The following is a 17,600-nucleotide window of genomic DNA, read 5'->3' as shown; positions in this document are numbered from 1 at the left end:
AGCCAGGCAAGGACCCTCCCGCTCGGGCCCCTCCCACGACGCGGAACCGCACGTAACACGCGCGGCACCAGCCACCACCCCGGCCTGCCTGCTTTCCTTTTGAAAGCAGCGAGGGCAATCCACAATGTAAGTAAAGGGTTTCCTTTTCTGCCAGGCTTCCCTTCTGGGGCGCGGGGCCAGCGGACACGGGGTGAGTCGGGCGGCAGTGGCAGCACCGGCTGTGGCGAGGGCACCCGGGAAGCTGCCCGGCTCCGGCCCGCGGGCCTCTGCAAACGTGCCCACGCGACAGTTCTGTTACCTTGTGGTTTCCTACTCTTCTAAACAGATAATTCTATACATAGTGACCATCCCTGTTTATGAAAACTTTAATTAAAAAGTCACTTTAGGCAACAAATCATTTGGCCTATTACTAAACTGACAGTTGAACAAAAAATACCCTTTAAAGCATGAAATTACCTCAGATTGCTTTCATCCATACAAAGTATATAATCAAATGTGGCAAAGTCTTCCTTGGTAACCTGAAATTAAATAAGAAGTCAAAAAACAGTTTATAACAATCAAGCCTCGAGAATCCAAAGCAGTACAAAAAAATTTGCTTTATTTGAATTCGTTACTCAATTAAGTTAATAATTTCGGGTACTTTAAAGGTAGAGTTAACCTATTTTGTAATACTGTATTGCAAAGAAATGTTATATTAAGTTCTGTGGAATAATCGTAACATAGTATAGTATGTAAACACAAAGTTTATACTTCATCTGCAATTTCTTAGTAACAAAGTAGAATTCACTTCACATATTAAAATGTCCTATGTTCGACCCCTCAGTGTTTTACTCTATTTTTCATTGTGCAGGAACGTAACATCCTAGGCCCCAGTGACAAATACCAAACTACAGAGATGGATGGCTGTCCCTGGGGGGCCTCTGTGCAGGGCAGGCAACACGCCAGATGTAAACCAGGCAGGGCCAGGCAAAGCGTTCTGGGGGGAAAGGGGAAGATATACGTTAAGTAGGGTGTTCAAAGCAGAGTCCCTAAGAAGGAAATCTGTGAGTAACTGGATGCAGGACTCTGCTCTCCCCTGAGTGTCCAGAATTTGAACAAGACACAGAAAAGAATGCCACTCAGGATTTTTACTGATACTAACATGGAAACTTACAAGTTTTCTGACATCATACTCTATCAACGTAAGCCCACTATGATGTAAGTGGGAAAATTATTTTATGATTTCTGACTATTATAAATAAGGACACAATAAGAAAGAAAGGAACAAAAACAGACCACAAAATGACAGTGAAAATAATTCCTAAGAATGTAATTTTTCGATAATAATCTTCCTCTCTAAAAAATTCTCTAAAATATAGGAGTACCAGGAAACACAAAAATAAGGTATCAAAACCCTGGTTAAACCGAGTACTGATACTATTTTAACAACCAGTATAGCAAACGACTAATAAACATACTCCTGATTATGTTAAAAATATAACTTCTGGCTCTTAGTATGCACTTACATTAGTTTCTAATAGAGCACGATAATCAAGTGCTGAGGACTGCATTTCGTTAACATTCCCAAGATACTAGGTTATTTCAAATTTTATTAGAACAAATACTATGGGAGCGCTAAGTCGGTTGAGTGTCTGACTTTGTCTCAGGTCATAGTCTTATGGTCCGTGGGTTCAAGCCCCACATCGGGCTCTGTGCTGACAGCTCAGAGCCTGGAGCTGCTTCAGACTCTGTGTCTCCCTCTCTCTGCCCCTCCCCAGCTCATACTCTGTCTTTCTCTCACAAAGGTGAATAAACATTTAAAAAAAAAAAAAAGTGAAAAAAAAACAAATACTATAAGCTATTTCCACAAAACAGTTTTTTGAGAAATTTAATCTAGGATTAAATATTAGCATTGTTTTTAATTTTAGAATTATTGCAACTATAGATCTTAAGACAGTCTTAGAGCTGACATCTACCTATAAAATCCATACATGATGTTCAGATATTAAAATAATTGAAAAAGAATAGCTATAATTAATTCTTACAAAAAGCCATTGTGTGCTCCTGTGAGGAGGCTGTGCGAGGCCAGAACCCCAAAAGAAGCTTGCCCACCCCATGGGTTATGCATGGCAGTATTTACCACTGAATACTAAATACTTAATACCACTATTAAAACTGAAAATTTTTAAGTCTTCATTATCTGCTATTGTAACATCTTTAAAGATGAAAACCGGCTATACTTCCTAAATGGAAATGGTGAGGAGGGGCCCTATCCTGTATTTCGGCAAAAGTCTGCAGTGTCTGCTTCCTGGAGGACAGACAGGTGCTCCTGGGGCCTGTGTTACCTGCTGCGCAGCACGCTGAGTGGAAGTGTACAGTGTGCCCGGCCTCACACAAATATGCAGTTTAAAGGGAGTGTTTTCACAGCCATTACAGATAACTGTGCTTACTCAGTGATACTAAAACTTAGTAAGTGGTACTTTCTTAAAGGTTACTCGAAATACAGAATATGAAAACATATCAATAAACTTTTATTGCTCGAATGTTCAAGTCTACTGGTCAGTCTGATGTTCTGAATGGATTCTTTAGCATGTACAATTTTTTTAAAATTTATTTATTCTAAGAGAGAGAGACAGCACGAGTAGGGGAGGGAAAGAGAGAAAGGGAGACAGAGACTCTGAAGCAGGCTCCACAGTGTCAGTGTGGAGCCCGATGTGGGGCTGGAACTCACAAAGCGTGAGATCGTGACCTGAACTGCTATCAAGAGGCAGACACCTAAGCGACCCAGCCACCCAGGCGCCCCTGCGTGTGTACAATTTTGACTTCATGGACACCTGGAGAATTTGAGGGCAGGGATCCTCAAAGTGGGGGCAGTTGGCGATGTCTGGAGACATCGCCGACTGCTATGATGGAGAGAGGAAGGGATGCTCTGGGGTCGAGTGGGCAGAGACCAGGGACACTGCTGAGCACCGTGCAGTGTGCAGGATGGCCCCGCAGCAGACAGCATCCCAGACCACAGCTGTCAGTACCGCCTGCGAGGTGGAGAGCGTACTCTAGCAGTGAGAAGCCTGGGCAAAGGGCCACTGCGGGAAAAGAGAGACTCCACGGACCAGTCGGCTGCCTGATGGGCTGCAGAGAATACAGAAGGGCTGATGGGACAAAGACCCCAGAAAGCAGTGAGCCTGACATTCAGAAGCTTTCTTCTCAAACCATCTGCCAAGTTCTTAAACTACTGAAGGCAAAAAGCTAAGAAGCCCCGAGGAGGCTGCAGCTACTTGGGGAGGGAGCAGCTGCCAAAGAGGAGCCCCGGTGGCTGCACACACTGGCTTCTCAGGTGCACTCCGGAAGGCTCCACCGAGGATGGGGCAGTCCAACACAGCCCAGGCCTCACGGGGAGGCCAGTCCAACACAGCCCAGGCCTCACAGAGCCAGGACCAGCCACTGAGAAGGTTGGTAAATGGAGAAGACGATGATGTAAGAAATTTTGTTCAAAATACATGTAAGCTGAACCTCTGAAGAGAGAATGCCCTGAAGGAAAATATAAAAAGAAAATAACACAGAATGTTCCAAAACTAAAGAAACCACCATGATGCAAATTCAGGAAACATACTTTGGCTTACCATAGTAAAAGTGCTCGAAACAAGGAAGCTAAAAGGAAAGCCTAAAGACAGCAGAGGAAAATGGAGCAATTTGAAAAACCAGAGACAACTGATTCGATGAATCCAGCCAAACAATTAAAGCAGAAATACTATCAATATTTGGCCAACTTCTTTCTTCTTTTTTTTAAATTAATGTTTTTTTATTTTACTTTTGAGACAGAGAGACAGAGCATGAGCTGGGGAGGGGCAGAGACGGAGGGAGACACAGAATCTGAAACAGGCTCCAGGCTCTGAGCTGTCAGCACAGAGCCTGATGTAGGGCTCGAACCCACGGACCGCGAGATCATGACGTGAGCCGAAGTCCAACACTTAACTGACTGAGCCACCCAGGCGCCCCAATATTTGGCCAACTTCTTAAGACAGCAGAGAAAGAAGGAACATTACCCGACCTGTCTTACGTGGCTACATAAGTGTACATACTACATGGTGTGCATCCAACACAGGCGTTCCCCAGCACAGCTGACAGGTGCTCACTATGGCATCAGCTGAGCTCCAAAGACCCAGGCGCCCATCCGGAGGGTCACAGAGACGACCTGAGAACCTCCCCGAGAGGAAAGCCCGCAGAAAGAGCACACACTGCAGAGATAAAAGGTGGNAGCACCATGGACAGCCATGTGTGGGTCAGAGCTTTGCTGAAAGGAATGTCTAACAAATTAAACATCTGTGTAGAACTAACCAGATGTGCGTTCACACACTGAAAAAACAAAAACAAAAAAAAACAACTAAGCACCCTAAACATATTCATTAAACCCAGGTTAAAAATATTGGGAAAATTAAAATTTTAATAAATAGTTCTCATACAAATTGTGACAATCGCTAAAAGAAAGCCTGTAAACAATCAAGAGATGCTAAAAGGTAACAAAAGATTGATAGTATACTACTTTGCAAAGCAAATCTTCCCAGTGTTTACCACCCATAAAAAAAATCATCATTGAGAAAATTTTCTTAAAAGCACCAGCGAAAAATAAAAAGGCAAAACAAAGAAAAAACCCAAAACAAAACAAAAAACAGACGATCTGGGAATATTACTCCTAAAACCATCCTAAAACCAGCAATTACAAGTCCCCCCCCTTTTTTTTTTAATTTTTTAACGTTTTTATTTTTGAGAGAGACAGAGTGTGAGTGGGGGAGGGTCAGAGAGAGAGGGAGACACAGAATCTGAAGCAGCTCCAGGCTCTGAGCTGTCACCACAGAGCCTAACGCAGGGCTCGAACTCACAAACTGTGAGATCATCACCTGAGCTGAGGTTGGAGTTTAACCAACTGAGCCACCCAAGCGCCCCACAGGTCTCCTTTCAAAATTTAAAGTTTCTAGCTTTGTTTTTTAAGACATGTGTATTTAAAATACTTCATTTGTACCCAAATCATATACTTGTATACAAAAAATAATCCAATCTTTAAAACAGAAAACATGATAGTGTGACAGCCCATAATTATGAAGGACTTCGAACTCGGCAAGTTTTGTAAACCCTGGAGATTAGAAGGACATGGGATGGGATATGAAAAATGTTTTTCTGTCCAATGAAAATTGGACATTTAAGAAAAGATAAGGTCCTTAGGAAAGTTAATAACTTAGATAGTGAACTGTTAAACAGTCAGCTGAAAGCCAGAATTGAGAAGTTCACAGATCCCAGAGTAAACTCATCTAAGCCAAAATAATGTGCGTACTACTAGCTTCTGAAACATCACTAATGCACCAGAAGTGTTTCTACAGCACTTCTGTGAATTTTCTGACTCTCACCTCTGTATGTTTTCATTAAAACAAACAAATAAGCCTCTGATCAAATCCCAGTTCTACCACTTTGAAGCTGGGTGACCTTTGATAAGTTATGTATTTTATCTCCTGAACTCCGTTTCTTCATCTGCAAAATGGGTTTACCAATGACTCCCTTTACTGACAAGGTAATGGAGAGGACAAAAATTGAGATAATCAAAATTAAAAATACAATGCTGTATGGCAAAGCAATTTGAAAAGCTTTAGGTGAAGACAGGCTTTAGTATAGCAATGATTTAAGAGTCTTTGTCCTGTCTCATACAAGGTTCTCCTTCAAACGCTGAGACTGAATTATGGCTTTCACACTGCCAGTCATTCTTCTAAATACATGACTTATTTGACAACTGATCTTCAAAACATTCAGCGGCTTCTCATTTTAAAGGCTTCAAAATCTCATCACTGGACATGGCCTCTTGTTTCAGATGCCAGTCCACAGCCTTGCTTGGTCTACACGGCCTGTACATTTTGTAAGGCTGGATACAAAAAGAAATGAGAAGATTTAGCCAAATGTTTTTAAAACCCAATTAATTCTCCATAAAATAATCATGGTGATAAAGTAGCAGTACGTGGGGATTTCCTGAGGAACCAGTCCCTGCTGGCACAGAGCACCACGAGCCTGCCCCTGAGCCCCGGCTCCCGCGAAGGCTGCGGCAGTGAAGCCCTCGCTCGCCCCCGTGGCCACGCGGGGGTCTGGAACCGTGCAGCCCAGCCGGCCGCCTACCAGTTCCAGGAGGCTACTTAAAGTGGGCTAACGTGTGGACTGCATTCCCTCTGTCACACTGGCCGTATTTCAAATGTACAATAGCTTTTACCGGCTTCCACACTATCAGGGCAGGCGCAGCGCACCCCCCCCCATCACAGGACGATTTACTGCACGGCACTCCAGGCTCTGAACCAGGAGTCCAAGTGCTGGGATGCGGGACCTACATCCACAGCAGTATCAGCCCTACGCCATGTTTCTAAGACACTTCACAGTAGAAAATACATTGTTGTACGTATTCTAGTACTTTATTATAGCAACAAACTTGGAATGTAAGCAGACTAGTCTCCAAGAAGATCAGACAGAAAATAAAAAGGAGATTGTAATCCCGGGTCTAAGGCAGGGCTCTCTCCAGTACCAATTATGTGATTATACACGTAGTTTGATAAGTAAATTCCAAGATCATGCACATCTTTCAGACTGTGCAGCCAGGAGTGAAACACCAAGGACACACTGTGGCTACTTAAACGGACCCCAAATAAAAGCTCATTAACACGTCAGTGTGATTAAACCTCTCACGACTTCTCAAGTTATGGGACTCCAGTAATAGAAATTAAATGAGAGCTCTTCTACCTGTCTTGCTTTATGGGCTGTGTTAATGCCATGATTCCTGAGGCAGCTCACAGCTCTTGGATCTGGTGACCGGCCCACGTTCCAGTCAGAAACAGCGCCGCTGTCAGCGAGCCACTGCAACACAGAACACACGCGTGCACTCTCAAGTCCCCATACAGTACCTGCCGGGCAACGTGCTTCATGGCAACACCGTGCTTCTTCATGCAGTTCTGCCCCCGGTAATCAGGAGGGTTTCCTATTTCATAAGTGGATGTCGCTGCACTGTCTATCCTCCACTGCAGGAGAAAAAAAGAATCTTTTTCGCAATTTTCTGCCTCAAGGCATTAGGGTTGGTCTCTTTAAGACAGAGAATGGTACTTACATAATCTGAAAGCTTTTGCTCAGTTACAAGTTTTCTGAAAACTGCTTCTGCAATGGGTGACCGACAGATGTTACCTTGAAAAGAGGGGAGCGCAGAAAGTGGGCGTCAGGTCTGATGTAAGGGCAGATGCTGAATCCCAGCAAGCACTTCACCCTGACACCCAGCAATAGCACCTCCCTAAGGAGAGACCAGTGAATGGCAGGGCCGCTGGTCACACCCCATCTGTCCAGGTACTCACAGTACAAATAACCACGAAGTCAGGAAAACAATTACAGCCCAAATCATTGTTTTCCAGGTTGCTATCAGTAGCCCAGAAGTGAGTCACGAAATCAATGAAGTGGGTTGCAAGGAGCCTACTTTAAAATGAAATAGAGTAGCGCTAAAGACCCAGATATTCAAGTACACCGCACACAGGGGGAATCCTGTTTCATGAGATACACAAACAAAGGTATTCAGTCGTAACAGTGGTTCAGCTTTCACCGCAAGGTCTGCTGCAGGTCCGGCCACCGCACCGTGGAGCCGGCTGGCGGGAGCAAGGGCGCGGCGCCCCAGGCCAGCAAGTCTGCTCAGAACTTTCGACACTGGCTGCAAGCCAAGGGATGCCTGAGTGAGGGCTACCCTCACTTCAGAGCAGCTGCAAATTCAGGAGTCCCCACAGGTACAATAATTCTCTAGAAGAACACGAGAAACTCAGGAAAATGTTAGACTTGGGATTATTGTTTTCTAACAAAAATATTCAAGGCAGAATCAGCCAAAGTTAGAGAGCACAGGGCAGATTCTGGAAGAGTCTCAAACCTGAAGCTTTCTGATCCTTGGGCATGTGTCACCTTCTTGTCATCCACGTGGGAGAATACCCAGGGTGCTGCCAATCCAAGATGCTCACCAGAGCCCTGGTACCAAGGGCTCATTGAATTTCACTAAGTAGTCATGACTGATGAAACTACAGGCCTGAAGCTGACCTCATTCTCTAGCCCGCCCCCCACAAGTGGCCCAGAGCCCCGACCCTGACTCTCCCTCTCAGCATAAACTACGCAGGGACCTCCTGGAATATCAAAACACTCCTATTATCCTATGGAATTCCAAGAGATTGGAAGTTACCTCCCAGAACCCAGGCCAGACTTTTCATCAGTAGGGCCAAATTCCTCACTACACTGGGGGAAAAGACAAAAGACATAAAATCTACTCTCAAAATATTTCTACCATGTGCCAAGCAAGGTATTTACAGAAGATTCAGAGTTATCTATAATAAAAAAAAGAAAAACAAATGTTGATAGACAAGCAGTATGCCACAGGAGCACAGGAAACTAAAGATTCTAAAACCATAAACAAGAAAATTTCTTATCAGGAAAAAAAAAAAAGAAGATTGGAGTTGATCCTTAAGGGAGGAAAAGGACGTTACTGGGCACTTAATTTTTCTTTTTTTTTTTTTTAAATGTTTTCTTTATTTCTAGGAGAGAGAGAGAGAGACCGCGTGAGCAGGGGAGGGTCAGAGAGAGAGGGAGTCAAAGACTGAAACAGGCTCCAGGCTCTGAGCTGGCAGTCAGCACAGAGCCCGACGCGGGGCTCGAACCCACGAACCGCGAGATCATGACCCAAGCGAAAGTCGGACGCCCAACCGACTAAGCCACCCAGGCGCCCCACTGGGCACTTAAGTTAAGGGTTGTATGAGTAAGAGAGCAGTGGATGTGTGCTGGCGGGCCTGCGGCAGGCCGTGGGGCAGGCCTAGTGGGTCCAGCGGGAAGGGAATGTCCAATGAACATATTCCGCATGTCTCCACGCAGGAGCCCAGCACCATGCCAGGGCCCGAGGAGGAAGGCTCTTCTCACAGTCAGGCAAACACCTGCAGGCAGAGCCTGGAGTGGCAGGTGGGCGCCTGCCCTCGGAGGCCAGCAGGAAAACACTAGGGCCGCACAGGGACGGAGAAAACACACGTCACTCTTTACTCATGTTACAATCTTGGACTTGGAGTTCAGCATGTAGAACTGGATCTTCTGAAGTGCTGTGAGACCCAACTAATTCCCTGTTACATGAAACCAACACTGACTTTACTACAATATTCTTCAGTTTCCACACTAGTCTTCAACCTAATAATGTACTTAAAATATTTTTCCCCATAAAGATTGTGGTTTCCACAGCAGTGAAAAAAAATCTATCAACCACTCAACCATGAAGGGGAAGACAGGAATTGATCCCCAATGTCCTCTATGAGCTAGTTTGTATTATCAAGTTTTTCCTTTCCATATTCTGAATTTTTGTTTAGTTTTTAAAACAAGTACCTATGTTACTTTGTTGACCACTATGTCAATTACTGAAAGGCCCCAACAGATGTGGAATTGTTTTACTTGTGCCTGTGTCCCCTGGGAATACTTCTAAACAGCACCTACTCTATTCAAGACAGCCCTTGTTATTTTAAAACTCAGGGAGACATGTTTACAATCTCACATCTAAAGACATAAAGACTAGTCTCCCCCTTTTACAAATAATTATTAACTGGGAAATAACAGCTTAGTTTCCCCACAAGACAAAAACTAAGGTTACTTACTGCCTTAAAGTTAAGGCATATTCACCCAAAATTACTTTTTCCCCAGAGAGTTCTATTTACAGCAAGATATGAATAAGTATAGATGGAAAAAAAAATTACTACTATGAAACACAGAAGTCATACTACTTATCAAATCAGCAGAATCCTGCTTTCTTATACCTTGCTCTCTTGATTTTAAAAGTTGGTGTCACCAATTATTTAAAAATGGAGCTCATGAGTAAAACAGAGTAATGCAGGCTTCATCTATGGAAAAGTTCTAAAAACTTAACATGTCATCTACAGACTTCCTTAGAAAAAAGATCAATCTGTGAAGTCTCAAGTTTGTTTTTTCCAAATTAGGCCGATAATTCATACTCTTACTGAACACCTATATTTCAAGGACTGAGACAAAAGAAAAAATGAAATTCAAGAGGGGGAGGCTGTATCTCTTACCTTGGACTGTACCCCCCAGGGTGCAGCACATAAGAAGTATCAATAAATATTAGTTAATTGTTCGAAAGAGGTAAGTTGACACCACTAATGTTATCATTTCCAACCACGCCGGCTCTGGCACAAGTACCAATGCCTTCGACAGTAAGTACACACCTGTTGCACAAAACATGAAACATGAAACTTTCAATAATCTTTCCAAACTAAGAAGTGTGCTTCTTTCTTGCCATTAGCCTTACTAATGGGAAATATCTGACAGTTTGCTCTACACTTCAGTCTGAAAAGAGCCTTACAACTAAATGCTTTGAAGGAATACATTTTTTACATTTCAATTTTTTTTAAGGTTTTATTTATTTCTGAGAGAGAGAGAGAGACAGTGTGAGCAGGGAAGAGTCAGAGAGAGAGGGAGACACAGAATCTGAAGCAGCTCCAGGTTCTGAGCTGGCTGTCAGCACAGAGCCTGACGCAGGGCTCGAACCAACAAACTGTGAGATCATGACCGGAGCCGAAGTCTGATGCTTAACCGACTAAGCCACCCAGGTGTCCCTACATTTCAAAAACATACCATTCTTACTGCTCTAAGTACAGGTCATCATGGGAAAAGGCCTTCATTGACCCCTCAGGTCTGCCCAGAACTTGACCTCTCATCACCCGCACCAATGATGCCCTCTCTGGTCCAGCACATGCCACTCTGCACCCCTGGTCTCACCCCTAGGGCCTCGCCCCTCTCCCATCTAATCTCACTACAGCAGCTGAACACTTCTCTCTGAGTGTCCCTCTGTTCAATGGCTTAATTCTCCAGTGGCCTATCTCTTTCAGAGTAAGCCTACACCCTCACATGGTCTCACCAGATCTGTCCTCTGAAGGCCCTAAAACAGCACCTGAAAAGTAGGAGTCATTGGTCACCACCTTTGTGTACAGCTCCCTGACCCAAGAATAATTTTTACCTTTTTAAACAGTTGAAAAAATTCAAAAGTAGAATAATATCTTATGACATGAGAAAATTACATGGAACTAAAATCGCAGTGTCCAGGGGCGCCTGGGTGGCTTAGTCGGTTAAGCGTCCGACTTTCGCTTAGGTCATGATCTCGCGGTTCGTGGGTTCGAGCCCCGCGTCGGGCTCTGTGCTGACTGCCAGCTCAGAGCCTGGAGCCTGTTTCAGTCTGTGACTCCCTCTCTCTCTGACCCACCCCTGCTCACGCTGTGTGTGTCTCTCTCTCCTAGAAATAAATAAAACATAAAAAAAATTAAAAAAAAAAAAATTGCAGTGTCCATAAAGTTATGGACAGGAACACAGCCAAATGTTACTGTTTATGTATTGTCTAGGTCTGCTTGTGCAAAATACCAAATACTTACTTTCTGGCTCTTTAAATAAGGGGTTTACAGACTCCTATCCCAGAGCACCCATTTTATGTAAGGAATTCGCTTTCCTGTGTCCAGAATGGTTCTAATTATGTATTCATGGTGGCATTCAAACTTCCTCTGAGAGCCTTCCGTACAGGTGAGGGTCTGACTGAAATAGGTCTCCTGGGTCCCTAGGTCAGGCCACGGCGGCTTCCCTCCCCAGTATGAACAGGACCAGCACTCTCACTTCAAAACTGCCCACCCACTTTCTCCTGGGCCCAGGACACTTTTCCAAAGATCCAAGGCTTGTGTTCTCACCTCTTTCAAGTCTCTGCACAAATGTCATCTTATAGATGAGGCCATCCCTGACCACTCTACTTAAAAGTGCATTCCACTCTCATCCTCCTTTCCTGCTCAACTGTTCTTAACACAATCCCAACATACTGAGTGCCCAAGTATTTAGCTGTTGGTGACAGAATGTGAGCTCCGAGGAGGCAGTTTTGTTCCCTACATACTCCTAGCACTCAGAGGAGTGCCTGGTAATATGAGAGTTGCTTAAAACAAAACAGAACAACAAAAAATTGTATGAAAGATGAATATACACAGGTATATATCACCTGTGAACAGCCATCATGGTGCATTATGTCAGCAAAATCGACAATGGCAAGTAAAATGGACAGGCAATAGAATGCTGTCAGAAACCCAACATGAACTGAACTACACTTCAATAAATGTACTGATTCCAGAAATTGGCCTTTAAAGTGAAACAAGGAGGCCCTTTTCCTTTTCCTCTCATGGAAATTCAATTCTGCATTTACCTAGTGATTGTCATATATTGTCTTGAAGCTGGAAATACAGAAAAATACGCCGCAGTTATTGCCCTCGAGAGGGCTAAATGCATATAATGAAAGATGTCTATAAGGCTATGGATAAACTACTTCCACCTGGAGGTTCTGGGAAAAGAAGGGAATATTTGGGTCTAACTTTACAGAAAGCCTTTCCAGGGAAAATGCAAAATGGGTGCCCAGAAATATCCAAACTATCAAGGGTACTTTGTGCACTGAAATGCTGGGACACAGCAGTTTCCAGAGTGTATGGGCAAAAAAACGTAACGGAGATAAAGTGAAAATGGATGGGCAGACTTCCATCATCTTGCAGGGGGCAGCATACAAAGGAGGGGAATGCTTATTTCATAGAAAATTCAGATTCATCAGAAGATTTTAAGTAACTAGACTATTGATGAATCAGGACTTCTCATCCTCTCTTGGAGGTTAAGCAGACAGGGTGCAAACGCTGAGAAAAATATAACCTGGTGCTGCTACACCAAAGGAAGAATCCTGACAACTAAAGGGAAAGTGAATTCTAAATTGGAACATTGGCAAATGAGGCTGGTTACATAGAGACCTGGACAGTCAGGTGTTCCTGGTCTGGCTTTTATAGCCAAGAAATTCATTATCTTTGCATTCTGTCTGCCTTTAGCTTACACCCATTTGTAAGCAAGGACCAAGAAAATGAGCCAGCGAACCAGTGTTGTCACGGGTCTGGGGGCATCAGGACGCCCCTAAGAGAGTCTATCTATCAGTCCAGCAGCCTTGGGTCTACTGGATGAAGGAGAAACAGGATTCTAGGCGGGTGCAATGCAAAGGACCCAAGGACCCTGGCTTGCAGGGTTGGTGTTGATGGTGAGGACACACGGCTTGCTGAGAAGACTGAGCAGGTGACAGGCGATTCGGCTTAGACAGGGCTGGGCAGGTAAGAGGGGACCCAGGCTTGCAGAGAGGGCTGGGCAGGCGAGACGGCACTCGGCTTGCCGAGAGGGCCGGGCAGCCGAGGTGTTCGGTTTGCAGAGCGAGCTAGACATACGAGAGGAGACCCGGTTTCGATAGGACGGACCAAGCAAGAGAGGGCCCAGGCTTGCAGAGTGGGCCGGTGAGAGGGGACCTGGCAGAGAAAGGACCTCGCCTGGAGAGTGGGTTGGGCACATGAGGGGACTCAGCTAGGAGAGCCGGCCCAGCAGGTGCGNCTGGCCAGCGACGCAGCCCAACATGCAGGAGACCCACCCCGACCCTTCGGGAATGCCAGAATGGGGCTAGATCACCGCCGTCTCACCCAGACACACAAAGAGCACAGACTTGCACACCGGCTCAGCCATCTTCCCGCGCGCACAACGAGGCGCCCACTGAGCGCGACGGAACCTCTCCGGCTCAACGCATGCGCACCTCGAGCGTCCCGACCTTCGCGCCTGCGCAGTTCCGCCTCCCTGGGCGAANGGGGCGGGGTGGGGCGGGGGCCGTGAGTCACCTGGAAGGGGGACTGTGCCAGTGGGGGCTGATTCAGGTCCCGGGCTCTGCACACTGGTCACCTCAGGGTGGGGGAGGGCGCCCAGAGCGGGTGCTGAGGGTGCGTGGGATGACTGGCCGATACCAGAGGGGTCCTGAGCGTGTTCCCCAGGGTCCTCGGAGTGTGAGGAGCCCTGCAGGACGGGTCAGGCCTCTCCCTCCTTGGCTTCAGGTGAACCCCACCCCCCAGCCCCTACCCAGACCAGGGCCGCGCGAGGCCTGCGATCAGGCGGTGAGCGGAGTCCGCACGGGACCAGGGGGCACTTCCCGGGCCCCCGAGACACCTGCCTCGCCCCGACACCCAGTGCCCTGATCGCGCACAACGTCCGCTCAGCGACAGGCCCATCGGCCTGGGTTGTTCCAATTGTAAAAGATGGGGTGCTTTAGAAGCCACCCCGGGACTGACGCAGTGGTGCACAGACATTCCCTAGTTACTCCGAGGGTTGCGTCGTTTTTGTCCAGGGAATATATGTAGTGGGTGCTTGGTACTGACAAAAGTGGAGTGTTTACCTGCCCCCTTACCTGTCTCAGGTGTGCACCTGGCTAGGCAGTCCCTGCCCAGGAAGGCGGGGCCAAGCAGAGAGCGCTCTTCCTCTTCCTGGGGAGGTGTCGGCAGCTCGAGGGGGCGCCGGAGAGGACCAGGCTCGGGGGTCACAAGTGAGTACAGGTGTGGGTGACACCGCTGAGCCTCACCTAGAATCGGGACCACCTCCACCCCTCCCCTTTAAAAAAGTTTGGCTGGAGAGGGTAAATCTTTGGTGAAAGAGGGCGAGAGAAACGAGGGTGTGTGGGGTTTTCGCTGTTGCGCATTATCAACAGGTTATTCCGCAAACTGCCAAAATGAATTCTGTAGACTCGCCCACAGTTGTTTCGGTTCACAGAAAAGCTCTTGCTAAGTTTTAATTTTAGCAATCGTAATTCATTTTGTTATTTGTAATAATCTAATGTTTGAAAAGCACTTATTACCCTTTTTCGTTCCAATTTGTTTCAATAAATGACACTCTAGAGCTCTTGTGGTGGTGTGGGTGTGATGTGCGCTTGACTCGCGGGGGCAGGAAGTCGGGCGCGAGGGGGGACCGGGGGTGAACGTGCTGTGCCCTCCACACGCTCACCTGCCCTGCCCGCCAGGATGGGTTTGGGGAACCTCTTGTGGTAAGGAGGTCTGTGAGAGCAGGAGAGGCGGGTGGGGTGGCCTGCGGCTCTGGGAGCACGGGACATCTGCGGTCTCCTTGATGCAGTGGGTCTTCCTAGTTAAACAAGTGTGACAGTGATCTGAACCGGTGGATGACCACAAGGAATGAGATGTACCTGCTGGCCTGAAATGTATCCTTTTCACTTCATTTCAACAATGTTTCAGTGTTATCAGTGCTGCCACCAGGGCTGAGTTGGAAAGAATGACACAGACAGGGGCCCCTTGCCCCTAGGGAGTGGGAATCTGATGGGCCTGGAAAGTTTTACTGGTGGGAGAGAAGGTTTTCAGGTTTTGTTCTGCTTACAGAGCATGCATGTCCTGCATTCTTGTTCTCGGGAATGTTTTTATTGACATGTGGGAGATGCCTAGTTAATGATAAGTTGGAAGATCTGTATTCTCTGCACTCCAGAGAAATCACACGTCTCCCAGGTGTCCTTTCCTTCCTTGTGTGGGCCTGAGCGCGGAATACCCGTGCGGTGCCTGATTCTGAGGTGTCTGCAAATTACTGTGTTGAAGGCTAGAATAATCAAATAAGTTATGGCTTCCATCCTGTTTATCTTGTTTAAATTAAGGAGAATTAGTTGTTTGGTTCACTAACATTCTATTTATTTTTAAAATTTATTTATTTTGAGAGAGAGAGGAGAGAGTTTATGTGTGTGCGCACCAGTGGGGGAGGAGCAGAGAGAGAGGGAGACAGAGACTCCCAAGCAGGCCCTGAACTGCCTGATGCTGGGCGGGAAATCACAAACCATGAGATCATGACCTGAGCAGAAGCCAAGAGCTGCAGGCTTAACCAACTGAGCCACCCAGGCACCCTTACTGATGTTCTATTTAAATAAAGTTTCTGTAAAATGAGAAAATACTAACCCTCATCTTTTGTAAGATTAAGAAATAATAATAAATCTTTCCTCATCAAGAGTGATTTGATGCTTGTATTCCACTTAGGAAGCATTTACCCTCAGGAGAACTCTCACTATTTGAAAATAGGATTCAATGCTTCACAAGGAAAACTGGTGTGGGTCAAAGGGAAGGATAGCTGGTTGTGCTGCTGGACTGATTGCGGGTCACAGAAGTCCTTGTACATGTTACCTTGTTTGCAAATGTATCGTGACAAGACATAATCGTGTGCAACTTAAAACCTAAGCACACTGAATTTTCTATTTTGGGAAGAATCCTTTTTTTTTTTTTTTTTCACCAAATGATCAGACCAGAGGGGCATGTGTAGTCCTGCTCTGAACAAGGGTCACTTTTTAGTTCGAGGAAAGATAAAAGTGGGTGTAAATCAGGGGTTTCCTAAAGCTGAAAGTTAAGTGCTTGTCACTCCCTACTCTGTCCCCCATCTGCAGCCTGTGGTTGGTGAGGAGAAAGGAAGCATAGGGTACACTAATGTTTGGGTTTAAAGTGTGGGCTACAAGGGGCGCCTGAGTGGCTTAGTCGGTTAAGCGTCCGACTTTCACTTAGGTCATGATCTCGTGGTTTGTGGGTTCGAGCCCCGCGTCGGGCTCTGTGCTGACTGCCAGCTCAGAGCCTGGAGCCTGTTTCAGAGTCTGTGATTCCCTCTCTCTCTGACCCTCCCCTGCTCACGCTGTCTCTCTCTCTCTTCCAGAAATAAATAAAACATTAAAAAAATTAAAAAAAAAATAAAATAAAGTGTGGGCTACAAGGCTGCTGATGTGACCAGAGAGACTGGTTTTGATTTCTGGAACTGATAAGTTTTGTCCCCTTAAGTCAAAGGAAGTAGTTAAACCAAGGCCACAGAAAGATAAGAATCAGTTTAAGAAACAATGGCCAGCCATAGCTGTCTGGCATGTTCTAATAAAGCTTCCACCTAAGGTCACTGTATCAAAGCCTTTTTAAAAATTACATAGATGCATGAAGTTTCTTTTATTTTGGCAAAGATTTAGTCAATCCTATATATTTCCTTTGCAGCTTTCTACTTACTTTGATTTTGGCTGGGTTTTTATCAATTCAGTGAATTAACCTTTATTTCATGTTAGTTATAAGGCTTAATAATTTGGTTAATATCTAATTAATGGACATTTGGAAAACCATTTCTAAGCTTGTAAACTTTTCCTACAGGTACCTTTCTCATAGTCCAGAGTCCACTGAGGAAAATATTATAGTGGATGCTTGTTGATATGAAGGAAAGTTGGGAAACCCTGGCCCTGAGTATAAGGCAGGGGGGTGGAAATGCTTGAAAGGGTCAGTTTCTCTCCCTGGTGGCAAGTTACTCCAAACAGGGGTCTCAGCATTCTGTTTTGCAGGGACCCTATTTTATTGCACATGATAAATATGGAAATTATTTCCACAGCTTAAGCTTGTTTCAAGCTTGTGAAGTTTCCAAAGTAAAAATTTTCTTCCTAGTGTTTTAGAAACTCTTAATTAAAAAAAAAAAAAATTTTAGTATAGACATTTTAAAATATTTTAATCACTTTTTTTAAAGCTTATTTATTTAGAAAGAACACGTGCACAGGAGGGGCAGAGACAGAGACAGAGAGAGGGAGAGAGAAGATCCCAAACAGACTCTGTGCTGTCAGGGATAAGCCTGACTTGGGGCTTGAACCCATGAACTGTGAGATCATGACCTGAGCTGAAATCCAGAGTCAGACGCTCAACCAACAAGCCACCCAGGCACCCTTGAATCACTTT

General features: G+C 45.5%; 2 protein-coding genes across 5 annotated transcripts in view; one reads left to right on the top strand and one right to left on the bottom strand.

Moving 5' to 3' along the window:
* The window catches only part of ACP1 (acid phosphatase 1), a 15,136-nt gene extending 1,473 nt beyond the window's left edge, over positions 1–13,663 (bottom strand). Inside the window, exons 1-4 of one of the 3 annotated variants that reach the window (XM_077758301.1) lie at positions 13,530–13,662; positions 7,106–7,179; positions 6,745–6,858; positions 457–518 (exon numbers count right to left, since the gene is read on the bottom strand). In XM_077758301.1, coding sequence (XP_077614427.1) covers positions 457–518; positions 6,745–6,858; positions 7,106–7,179; positions 13,530–13,572 — 293 coding nt within the window. In that variant the 5' untranslated portion in view covers positions 13,573–13,662. Of the gene's footprint in view, positions 1–456; positions 519–6,744; positions 7,020–7,105; positions 7,180–13,529 lie in introns of those variants that run through there. The other 2 variants (XM_077758300.1, XM_077758303.1) reach the window with 2 other exon arrangements.
* Positions 13,664–13,874: 211 nt separating this feature from the next.
* The window catches only part of SH3YL1 (SH3 and SYLF domain containing 1), a 45,789-nt gene continuing 42,063 nt past the window's right edge, over positions 13,875–17,600 (top strand). Inside the window, exons 1-2 of one of the 2 annotated variants that reach the window (XM_077758298.1) lie at positions 13,875–13,931; positions 14,291–14,416. In XM_077758298.1, the coding sequence (XP_077614424.1) occupies position 14,416 (1 nt within the window). In that variant the 5' untranslated portion in view covers positions 13,875–13,931; positions 14,291–14,415. Of the gene's footprint in view, positions 13,932–13,966; positions 13,992–14,290; positions 14,417–17,600 lie in introns of those variants that run through there. The other variant, XM_077758299.1, reaches the window with a different exon arrangement.

The sequence above is a fragment of the Crocuta crocuta genome, unplaced genomic scaffold, assembly GCF_008692635.1.
Source record: "Crocuta crocuta isolate KB4526 unplaced genomic scaffold, BGI_CrCroc_1.0 scaffold750, whole genome shotgun sequence".
Lineage (NCBI taxonomy): Eukaryota > Metazoa > Chordata > Mammalia > Carnivora > Hyaenidae > Crocuta > Crocuta crocuta.
Note: the sequence above shows the minus strand (reverse complement) of the source record. Positions and strands in the feature narration are given on the sequence as shown.